The sequence below is a fragment of the Furipterus horrens genome, unplaced genomic scaffold (genome assembly GCF_987537825.1).
Source record: "Furipterus horrens unplaced genomic scaffold, mFurHor1.1.pri manual_scaffold_4, whole genome shotgun sequence".
Taxonomy (NCBI): Eukaryota; Metazoa; Chordata; class Mammalia; order Chiroptera; family Furipteridae; genus Furipterus; species Furipterus horrens.
This window is the reverse complement of record NW_028327174.1, coordinates 177011770-177024090: the sequence shown is the minus strand read 5'-3', so window position 1 is coordinate 177024090 and position 12321 is coordinate 177011770. Positions and strand designations below refer to the sequence as shown.

Sequence of the window (12321 nt, the reverse complement as noted above, 5' to 3'; positions counted from 1 at the left end):
AGGAAGTACAGGGAATCAGGACTGAGAACGTCTCTCTTCACACTCCCAAAAGGGGAAAAATTAAGTATGTAGTGAAATGGCTGCAAAATCAGGAGTCAGTGAGAAAAGAGAAATCGCTGGAATTGAGGGTTTGCAATAGTGAGAAGTGCTGGATACTCAGGGATGGCCCCAATCATAAGCCTCAAATGCTGTTCTAAGTACTGAACAGAAATGGAAAATCTTGTAAAACCTGTGTAGGGATGATTAAAGAAGATTAGCTTGGGAGTAGCCTATAGAAAACCCTAGAAGAGAGAAACACTGGAAAGCAACTGGATTTGAGGGATAACACAGGCAGGACTAAATGGATGGATGCGTACAAAGAAAGGAAGAGACATTCAAGAGGTATTAATATAAATACGAGTTGGGTTTTACACATTTTCAAAGAAAAAAGATATAAATGGCAGAAAGGAAGCAAACAGCATTTTCACATGAGATATACATGTAGACTTAGTGGTACTGAACTATGTCCTAGGGACAAGGAGCCAATTTCCCTAGAGAAATCTATGTTGAAGAGAGCAGAAACTGGGCAGAGAAATACAAAACTGATACCCAGACAATAAGGAACTGCAAGCTCTTAAAAAGGAAGCCAAATTATAAACTTAGGAAAAGCACTGAGCTTCTTCAAAAATGTATGAAAGGGTGGACTGGAACATCAGCATAACCAGCAAGGGCAGGCAATCCAGTTGATTCTATACTTAAGTGTATTAGCACCCGAATCAGCTTTGTATTACGTGCCTGTAAGCTCCTCCAGAGCCTGAACTACACAATGTTCTGTACATCAATTACTCTGATACTTGAATCCATGAAAACTTTGTGCGCTAGGCTAGGGGAAAAGGAATGAACTGTTATTGGAGTTGATAGCGGTGTGAAAATATAATTTTTGCTTGAGGCATAACCGTATCGATTCTCCCACCTGTCCACACATTAATCTTGCCCTCCTCCTTAAGCCAATGTCAAAGATCTACTGCGGCCCCTAATGTAGGCACAGTGTAGAGGGAACTCCAGGAATGTACTAGGAGTCAGAAAGCCAATTTGATTTTCAGATTGTGAATAATAAAGATCAACTGGTCATTAGAGGGCTGAAAAAGCCAAATAGGCTAAGCCAGTTAGGTGTATATACTAAGGTATAAAGGCTTTGGAAACACAACACTGGGTGCAAATCCTAACTCCAGCTCTTAGTAATTGAGAAAAACAAAACAAAAGCAAAACAAAACCTCTCCACCCCTCATTTTTTCATGTATAAAATGTGGCAAATGCTACTAGCCCTGAGGATTCAGGTATGAGGATCAGATTTTGTACTTTTTATGCATCTATATCATAGTAAGTACTTAGTAAACAGTAGCTCTTAATACTAATTGGCACCCTCAGGCCTCAGTTTTTGCCTTTGAAAATATCTAGTATTTAATTTCAGAAACAGAAATGTGCTTTCGCTATATTTTAGTTGCTAATACTAAGGCTCTATGGTTTAGTTTTTAGTATTAGAGTTTGCATGCTAACAAAGTTTTTCACTGCTTGGTGGTAGGCAATGACCCAGTAGCTCAGTTCAGATCTAATACTTTGGCAAAAAAAGCAAATATTCTCTCTTGAAAACCCACTACACAGACGAAATGATTCAAAGTCTCACTCAAGGAAAGGAACCTCACTAGCGATGTTCCTTCTAGGAAATAAAAGTGTTTGATCAATTCACAGCGCCATTCCCATTCAAACATTCCAAACCCCGCAGAGTGAACAAAAGTTCAACTTTCCACTACGAAAACAATCTGTAGCCTTCTGGTTACTGGATTCACTTTAACACTTCCCAGACGCACGAAAGAAACATTCCGCTCATCTTCGTACCTCCTGCTTCTCAAACAAAGCTCTCAGCTCCTTTTCCAAAGCTACTGCTGGCTGGGGAAGCAGCCCCTCTCGGCAGGGTCGGCCCTGCTGACCTGGGGTCTCAACCACACGTCGCTCCCTCCACCGCTCCGGGAAGCCCTGGAAGCTCAAAGCTCACACAACGCGCGGGAAGCCCCCTCCGCCCGGGCCCCGGGAGCCTCGCGCACCAGCCCACTCAGGGTGGGGTACCCGGAACACCGCCACACAGCGCTCTGGCGGAGGCCAGCCTCACAGCCCTCGCCCACTCGCTCCCCAGAGGGCAGTCCCCGACTGCGGACCGCTTCAGCGACGCTACCTTCCCCGGGGAGTCAAAAGCGGGATCTGCAGCCGGCTGCCAGGCACATCCACCCGCACTGGGACACACGCCCCCGCCCCGCCTTCCCGCCCCGCCCGCGGATCGCGTAGCGACGGCCTGGCCAGAAGAGCGGGGCCCTGGCCCGGGCGCCGCCACCTGCGCCCCCGGCCCCGCGCCATGTTTGAGAAAGAGAAGGAGTGAGCCAGAGACCGGGCCCGGCCCGCGCGCCCCGCAGCCTCCCGCCAGCCCCGCAGCCTCCCGCCAGCCCCGCGGCCGCCCGCAAGCCCCACAGCTCACCCGTCGCCCCTGGGACCAGCGTCGCGGCCACCACCGCCAGCACGAGTAGGAACAGTCGGGGACGCGGAGCAGCGGCAGCTGCTTCCATGGTCCCGCCGCCACCGCCTGTGGCCCGGCCCGGCCCGGCAGCCGCCTTGCCTTTGCAAGCCTCGCCCGCCTCGCCTCGCCTCGCCCCACCTCCCTCGCCGCCGCGGCGGCCTCGCTTCGGCCCTTTGTAACTGCTCGGGGGCGCGCGTCCATTGGCTGCAGAGCTCCCGCCGGCCCCGCCTCCTGACCGTGTGCGAGCGGCTGAGCGGGACACAGCCCGGAGCCCCGCCTGCGGGTCCGCTGGGCTACCAATCCAAAGCCGCGGGCGCTCGGTCTCTGGCCACGCCCCCAGACTCCCCGGGGTTCTTGTAGCCAGACCCGTGCCCCAGCCGGAGTAGCTCCGGGGTTGCTGGAGACTGAGTAGGGCCAGGTTGCTAACTAGCCCGGGCCATCCCAACAACCGCAGAGGGCCAGGGCTGAACGATGGGTGTGTCTGGGTGTGAGTCGCTTTCGGATAAAGTCTGTGGCCACTGGACGTTCTTTTCTTCTAGCCTCCTCTAGATACCGGAGATCTGGTGCTGATCCCAACACAACCAGGACTCATTCACCCAGATCCGCAGTATCAGGCAGGCTTCAACTTGCCCGCCCCAGGTCAATGCGTCAACTTTCAACAGCTCCTCCAAGATCCTTCCTCTGTGCCCTTCATATACGAATCAATCTCCTGTTTCCTCCCGCTGTCGGCATTTACCCCCAACCTAGGGAGCCCCCTCCCCCCGCCCGCTGCCGAATTCCAGACCCAGCAAATCCCCAAATCTTGCCCTCAGATACCAGCCTCAGACGTCAGATCCTGAGATCAGACACAGCCATGAATAGCCTCCCGCCTCCCTCCGTAACTCAGAGCAGACCCAGAACGGGGTTCCAAACCACACTCCTTCCCTCTTCACCCCTGTAAGATTCAGGTGGGAAAGGGAAGGTATCCACCTCCGCCTCCAAAATAGGATTCCCCTTCTTAGAACGCAGCACCCCCGGGCGGAGGGGAAGCCTGCACAGTAATTCTGAGGTGTCACTAGAAGCCCGAATAAACTCGGCTATGTTTTCATTCTGAATTTCTGATTTACTGTGAGACTGTGAGACGCTCCACCCACCTTCCCTCTGGGCCCCCAAAATGAGCTCCAGATCTGTAATTTCTCCTGTCAGACTAGTTCACTCTTCAGACACAAACAAAGCCTAGGAGGCTGTAACAATGAGCAGAGAACATTTTTTTCCACAGAAACTTTTAAGGAGAAAACTTTATTTTCTGTGTGATTTGGAGATGGAATGAAATAAACCTTGGTAGTAGGAATCAGAACCAGCCCCCCCAGTATTGGTTTGTAAATTACTTTTACCTGCCTGGGAAGATTTCCCTCCTGCACTGTAGAGGGGCAGGGTAGGGGTGTTGGAGCTGGGATCTGAGACTTGCCCTATTCCCTTGCTGGCTAAGACACTCGCTTGAGGAAGTCAGTTAACCTTCCTGAGCCTCCATTTCTTCATCTGTAAAATGGAAATAATATCTACCTCCCAAGATTAGTGAAAGAATGTAAGATATGGGGGTTCCTCCAGACTCCTGACCTGCTCCTCTCCTCTGGACTGGTAAGGGCCTGGTGTACAATGAACAACCTAACAAGGAATGCAGCTATTGCTAAAACCAAGAGCCGCCTGCTCTCTGGGGCTGCTGGAGACGGTCAGCAGCAAGCTCTCCTCTCGATCCCTGCGGCAGGCAGACCAAGTCTGGAGAGACTGCTTCTGGCAGGCTCCAGTCCCAGTCTGCTGTCTCATTTCCAGTTTCTTCAGTGGAGACTTGGTGAGCAAGTCAGGGCCTGTGACAGCTGAAATCTCTAGACTGCTTTTTCACTGCTCTGTTCTCAATACCATACATAAGAGATACTTGTATGAATGAATGAATGATTTGGTTCAGGCAAGTGACTGTTTTTCTCTCATCATTAGGCTCTTCATCTCTAAAATGAAAATGTAATAGTACTTACCCCATTTATAAATTTAAAAAGAATTGAATCACATGAATCACATGTCTTGGGCCACTTAAGTGACATAATATGTCTGGAACAGTACTGGAACATAGCAAATATTTAGTTAATGTCATTTCCTTTGCCCACCTCCCTCCAGCTCTATATGATTTTAATCCACATTCATGTTCATGGTAGTCTGTACCTTTTTTTATGGAGAGCCTCAGTTAATCAGTGTTAGGATACCTTCTATGACACACTTTCAGTTCCTTAACATTTTCCGTAGAATTGAGTATGTTCATTAGGAAACTGAGGAACAGGAAAAAGAAACAAACTATTTTTAATTTTTATTTTCCTGATATTAGAAGAAAATTTCCATGAGCCACAGATCCATAAATAAACTACATTAAAAAGGAACGATAAATTGTGAGTTTAAAATTGTGGTACTCAAACTTTAAAATGTCTTTAAATTACCTGGCGAGCTTTTAAACATGTAGTTTCCTGGGAGTCAGCCCTAGAGAGTCTGCTTCAGTTCATCTGAAGCAGGTCCAGGAGTCTGCTTTTGTAATAAATAACCCAGGTGATTCTGCTGCAGGTGTCACCAAGCCACACTTCAAAAGGCGCAGTTTATAAAGTGTGACCTTAACTTTCAGCCAAGATGGAGGCATAGACAGACATGCTGCATCTCCCTCCACAACTAAGAAGGAATACGACTACCTCAAAACTAGAAACAACCAAAAGTTCCAGAAAACCAAAGTGCATGGAAGTCCAGCAAACGAAGATATAAAGAAGAAATACCCATCCAGACAGGTAGGAGGGGCGGAGCCCAGGCAGAGAGAACACGGTGTGGTGGCGGCAGCAGCAGCAACAGCAGCAGGCCGGAGGAAAGCGCAGTTACACATTTTAAAAAGTCAGGAGGGACACCCGGGGAGTATTCCCAGCTCCTCACCAGAGCAGCTCACTGTCCCAGCTCCGGGGAAAATCAAGCCTCATTGCTTCTGACTATGCAAACCAGTGGGGTTTGAGACCGAGGCAGAAACTGCCGGTCTCTCAGCAGAGTCCGCTTGTTTAAAGGGCCCCTACAGACCTAGAATATCTGCAGACCCACCCACTCTGGGAATGATGGCCAGGGCAGCAGCTAGAGGGGCACTGGTCCAGTGCAGAAGTGGGAGAGGTGCCTGGAAAAGGGGCGAGTGCTGGGCAGGTGGCATTGTTCCTTCTCAGACCCCTACCCCGCACACAGCGCCACAAAGTGGTGAAACAGGTCACCTGTTACTGACGAGTCCCTAAGGCTCCGCCCCTTACAATGCAGTAGGAGTCACAGCTCTGCCTGGGACACAGAAGCAAATAAACACAGGAGACTTCTGGTCAAGATGGAGGCCTAGACTCACACGCTCCGTCTCCCTGCACAACTAAGAAGGAATACAACTACTGCAAAACAAGCAATAACCAGAAGTTTCAGAAAATAAATGGAAGTCCAATCTATGAAGTTATAAGGAAGTGGTGCTCATCCGTACAGGCATGAGGAGGGGTGAAGCCGAGGAGGAGAGGTCAAGCTGTGCTGTCCGAGGCAGCAGCAGTGACAGTGGCACAGACACTGGTACTTAAGAGGAGGCGAGAAACACCTGGGGAGCACTCCTGGCTGCAGACAAGACCCGTCAGCTTGCGATTCCAAAGCCAGAGAAGGCAGATCCCCCATTGCCTTGGACTGTGAGGCCCAGTGGGGGTGGGGACAGAAGAGGAGGCACCTGGTCTCTTAGCGGAGAGTGAATGGCAGGAATCCATTTTGGACCCCTACCCCCACAGAAAATGCCCGGTTGTGACGAGTGCCCGGGCCTCCACCCCATATAGTGTAGGAGGTGTGATAACCCTGCCCAGGAAGCAAAGGTAAACACATAACTGTTCAGGATGGCACAGATCATGATAGAGATCCCAGTGACGCAGCTGACCAGACAGCTAATTTCCACTCTAATGAAGCAGCAGATAGGAAATCTTTCTGAGGCACAGTTCAGAGCTTTGGTTATAAAAGTGCTTACAGACCTAACAGCAGATCTTAAACAAGACAGGGAAGGAATGAGGACTAGTCCTGCTGAAATGAACAAAAACACATATGAAACTAGTGGTGAGGGAAAGAAAACCAGGGATCAAATCAACAAATCAGAATACAGGGAAGGAACAAACAGTCAACCAGTGCAGAAAGAGGAAATGAGAAGTGAGGAAAGTGAGGAGAGGCTCAGAAACTTATTGGACAGCTGTAAGTGGGCCAACATCCAAATCATAGGGCTGCCAGAAGGTGAAGAAGAAGAATTAGAAATGGAAAAATTATGGGAAAAAATAATGAAGCAGAACTTCCCTAACTTGGGAAAGGAAATAGACTTACAGGTCCAGGAAGCACAGAGTTCCAAAACAACTGGACCCAGGGAGAACCACACCAAGACACATTATAATCAAAATGTCAAAAAATTAAGGATAGAGAATCTTAAAAGCAGCAAGAGAGAAGAAGAGAATTACATACAAAGGGGTCCCAATAAGACTGTCAGCTGATTTCTCAAAAAAAAAAACAAAAAAACTCTCCAGGTAAGAAGGGACTGGCAAGAAATATTCAAAGTAATAGAAAGTGTGACCTTAAAGTTCAATAACTAAAAACGCACCTTTTTGAGAAAGGGTGAGCAATGGAAGAAGCTTCTGGCTTTGGAGGCCTGTAGATCCCAGTTGTAATTTTGCCATTTACTAGACCTAGGATCTGCACACACTACTTGCTCTTTCTGAAATTTCTCATCCCCCAGTGTAAAGTGGGGTAATGACTCACATTTTGTTGTAAGAACTAAATGAGCATCTGCACATGAAGAATATGTCATAAATGTTAATTCCCTTTACAGTCTCTACAGGTTCTCAAAAAGGCTTACAGGTGTCTACTCTAACATTTTGATTTTAAGGGGAAAAAACTGAGAACCAGTTCCCAGCTCATCAGCTGCAGAGCCAGGATTAGGAGGCTCTCACACCAATGCTTTGCTCCCTGCATAATACTACTTCTCAGTCTTTGTGACGGCTACATTGTTTCCTTTTCCTTTTAGATTATTCCATTAAGTAAAATGTTTTCTTCCATGTAGAGAGCAGAGACTAACTGCTAGTTGCCTAACCCATATCTCTTCTTACATTCACTTTATAACGATCCTCATTTCCTTTGGCAAAGCAGTTCACCTAGCTAAGAATCTCAATTTCCCAGGCTTCAGGCACCTAGATGTGGCCACATGACAGAGTTCTGGTCAGTGAAAACATAAGGAGAAATCTATCAGGTAGAGCTTGTGGGAAAGATATTGTTTTCCCTATGAAGAAGAGAGACTCAGCTCCTCACCTTAATGCCCGGAAAACGCTTGCAATGCTTGGAGATGCAGCAGCAATCTTGTGAACTTAAAGATGATGACGTCCATAATTAGAATTAGTATAGAGAAAAACGGATGAAGTCTTTGATAAATTCCTTGAGCAACTGTATCAGCTCTAAAATGCTTATCCCTGGAGTTCTTATTATATGAGAAAATAAATGTTTTTTTTTTTTGCTTTAAACTTTAGACACTTCAATTCTAATCATATGCTAACTATTGTTCTATATTTTATTCCTATATTATTTTTTAACCCACAAGATATTATTGATTTATACCATTATTATCTATTTCTAACTCAGTGCTCTAACTGAATGAAAAAACACCTCAAAATTTAGTGGCTTGGAATAATAACCGTGTATTATTTGTCATGAGACTGTGAGTAGGCTGGGCAGTTTTTATGGTCTAGGGCAATTTAAGTCGATCTCAGCTGAGCTCACATATGAGTCTGCAGTCAGGTGGCAAGTCAACTGGGAGCTGACCAGATCTGTAATGGTCTGGAGCAGTTCCTCTATGTGATTTTTCATCCTTCAGCAGGCTAACCTGGGCTTGTTAATATGACAGTTTAGGAGGGGGCCAAGATAATGAATGGAAGTTCACAACTGGCACATCATTTCTGCCATATCCTGTTGATTTGCACATGAATTGGATCAAGGCCAAACTCAAAGAGTGGGAAATAGATTCCATCTCTTGACAAAATCACATTGCAACGGGGAATGGAGACTAAGAGGGTTAGTAAGCATGACCATGGTCATTTTTGCAAACAAGTTTTACCACTTTTTCTGTTTTTTTTTTTTTTTTTTTACCTCTGGACTTTTCATCTCAGATCACTTTCATTCTGCCTGAAGTATACCCTTCCGAATTCCCTTTAGTAAAAGCCAACTAGAGGCAGACAATCCTAGCTTTTATATTTAGTCCTTATTTTTAGACAGTGTTTTCACTGGATATAGAAATCTGGGTTGATAATTGTTTTCTCTCAAATATTGAAGATGTCATTCCACTTCTCTGACTTCCATTGTTCTTTATGTGAAATCAGATACTAATCTATTTCTCCTTTGTAGGCAATCTGCCTTTTCTCTGCTTTTTGAAAATAGACTTTATTTATTCATTTTTTTAGAAATAAGATGTAAATAAATAAAAATATTTATATTTTAGGTTCACAACAAAATTGAGCAGAAATTATAAAGTTCCCATGTAGCCCCTGTCCCCACCCATGCACAGCCTCCCATCCCATCAATATCACTGACCAGAGTGGTACATTTGTTACAATTGATGAACCTAAGTTGACACATCATTATGACTCAAAGTCCATAGTTTACATCAGAATTCACCCTTGGTATTGTACATTCTGTGGGTTTGGACAAGTGTATGACATGTACCTACCTTTATAGTATCATACAGAGTAGTTTCACTGCCCTAAAAATTCTTTGTCCTCAGCCTACTCATCCCTCCCTCCCCAACCCTTTTAAAGCACAGATGTTTTTTTACCATTTCCATAGTTTTGCCTGTTCCAGAATGTCATATAGTCAGAATTACACAGTATATTGCCTTCTAAGATTGGCAATATAAGTTTCCTTGATGTTTTATCATGACTTGATAGTTCATTTCTTTTTAGCACTCAATAATATTCCATTGTATAGATTTACTACAATTTATTCATTCACTTACTGTGGGACAACTTGGTTAATTCCAAATTTTCATTACGGTAAAACTGCTATAAATATTCATGTGCAGGTGTTTGTATGGACATAAGTTTTTAACTCATTTGGGTAAATACCAAGGAGTACAATTGCAGGATCATCTGATAAGAGTATGTTTAGTTTTATACGAAGCTATAAAACTATCCTCCAAAGTGGCTAAATCATTTTGCATTCCCACTAGCAGTAAATGAGGGTACCTGTTGCTCCATATTTGACTGCATTTATTTATTAAGTTTTCCATCTCTAGAAGTTTCATTTGGTTCTTTAAAAAATTGTCTGTCTCTCTTCTCATTAGGTCCACAATTTTCTTCACATCCCTAAGCACAGGAAGTATACATATAATAGCTGTTTCGATGTAATTTTTAGATAATTCCACCATCTTTGTAATTTCTGGGTCTGCTTCCATTCACTGATATTTTGGGCTCTTATTGTCCTGCTACTTCTTATCTAGTGATTTTTTATTGGATGCCAGACATTGTAAATTTTAGGGTGTAGAATGCTTAATTTTGTTGTATTCCTTTAAAGAGTCTTGAACTTTTTCTGACAGTGAGTTAGATATTTCAGGTTAGTTCAATCCTTTTGAGGCTTATTTTAAAATTCTTTTAGGCTAAGTCCAAAGTAGCCATTATTCTAGGACTAATTTTGCCTCACTTGTAAGGTACGGCCTTTCTGGCATCTCTGTTAAATACTCTATATATTTAACAAGGTCTCTTTACTCTGGCTGGAGAGAACTCAAATGATTCCTGACCTAGTCTGAACTCTGAGAATTGTCTATTTTATAGCTTCTCAGTAATTTTTCTTTCCTCCAAAGTTGTTCTTGCTGGCTTTATGGGATTTCACTCTGTGCATGCATAGATTAGTATTCAGTCAAAGACTCAAAGGGACTCCTGTGCAGATTTCTAAAACTCCTTCCTCTCCAGAACTCTGCCTTGCAAATTCTAGCAGCTGCAGGCTTCCTGAGCACTGATCTCTGCCTCCTCAACTCAGAAGGAACATTGAGCATTGTTATTCATTTGCATGCCATCTTTTGTGAGTGTCTGTTCAAGTCTTTTGCTGTAGTCTCTTATTAATGTTTTACAGGAGTTATTTATATAATCTGAATATGAGTTCTTTGCAGATGTGTGTACAGTAAATACTTTTGTTCGTTATTTTCAAAGAGCAGTAGTTTTATTTTTTTATTTTATAGTTAGTTCTTTTTGTGTCTGTCCAGAAAATATCTGCCTACCCTCAATCACAAAGATATTCTCCTACATGGCCTTCTAGCTGCTCTGTAGTTTTAGCTTTTACATTTAAGTCTTAAAGCTATCTTGAATTAACTCTTGTGTAAAATGTGAAATGTGAATCAAGATTCAATTTTTTCCATACTGACATTCAATCGATCTAGCATGATTTGTTGAAAAAAACTTTTCTTTCTCCATTAAACTACATTGGTACCTTTGTCAAAAATGATTGACTATATTTGTGGGTTTATTTCTGAACTGTCTTTTCCTTTACATTGGTCTATTTTTCTATCTTAATGCCATTATCACTGTCCTGATTACTGTACTTTATAATAAGCCTTAAAATTCGGTATAGTGAACCCTCCAAATTTGTTATTCTTCTTCAACATTATTTTGCCTAATCTAAGACCTTTATAGTTACTAGTAACTTTTATTGATAGTTTGTCAATATCTACAAGAATTCAGGGGAAATTGAAAATTTTATAATATTTATTATTCTAATCCATGAGCATGGTATATTTCTCCATTTATTCAGGTCTTTAATATCTCTCAACAATGCTTTGTAGTTTTTATTGAGAGAATTCTTTCATAACCTTTGTTAATTTATTTCTGGGTAAATTTTTATGTTTTTGTAATTGAAATTAACTTTAAAATTTTATTTTTTAATTCTTTGTTCTTTCTATTACATTTTAACTTCAATTATTTTAATTTTCATTTGTAGAAGTTCTATTTGGATCTTTTCCAAATCTTCTTGGTCTTCCCTTATTGTTCCTTGTTTCAAACCTGTTATTTTAATGGGTCCTTTTTAAAAAACAACATAGCAATCAGTTATTTCATAGTCATGTTTGCATATAAAAATTCCAGCATTTGAATTCCTATGAGTCTGTTTCTGCTATCTGTTGATTCTCATTTACAGTGCTCTTTATAAGTATGGTTACTCCTTATCGAAAGCCGTGCATTTTCCTTGTGATTTTAGTTGTGGAAATGTTTAAGGTCTGAGATAAAGGTAGCATTCTCTATTGAGGATTCGCACTTGTTCCTGAAACCTGAACCACTACCAGTCTCAGATTACTCTAACTTAAATTATTGGCTTGAGATTTTTGGTTTTTAATTTATTAGTTTATTATTTAGAATGCACAGGTAACATGAATTTAGTCTTTAAACTACATGAGGATGCCTTGTGGCTCTAGAGTTTTAGTGATGATGTTATATGTTCTCTTTTACTCAGCATCTAGGTTCTTGCAATCCCCTGGTGGGTGATGGGGTTAGTACTTGCTTATGGTTCACCCTTTCACTGGGGGTAGACCTTTGGAGTCTCATTTTTATGGGGGAGGTGTGCAGAGGCTTTGGTTGGCCCCTGGTCTTCGTACTCCTCTGTGATTCCTTGTACTCTGTGAGGCCAGACAATAGAAGTTCAAATTCATCTGGTTCAATAAATATCCCCAGAGCAACAGCCAGCTGTGGGGCTCCAGTTACCCTGCTGAGCTC

At 43.3% G+C, this 12321-nt stretch overlaps 1 protein-coding gene across 1 annotated transcript in view; it reads right to left on the bottom strand.

Annotated features, from left to right (window-relative positions):
- Nucleotides 1-2711, bottom strand: part of TGFBR1 (transforming growth factor beta receptor 1) — a 48811-nt gene extending 46100 nt beyond the window's left edge. Inside the window, exon 1 of the mRNA XM_090274487.1 lies at nucleotides 2507-2711. Within this exon, the coding sequence (XP_090130613.1) occupies nucleotides 2507-2594 (88 nt within the window). The 5' untranslated portion in view covers nucleotides 2595-2711. The remainder of the gene's footprint in view (nucleotides 1-2506) is intronic.
- Nucleotides 2712-12321: the final 9610 nt, after the last annotated feature.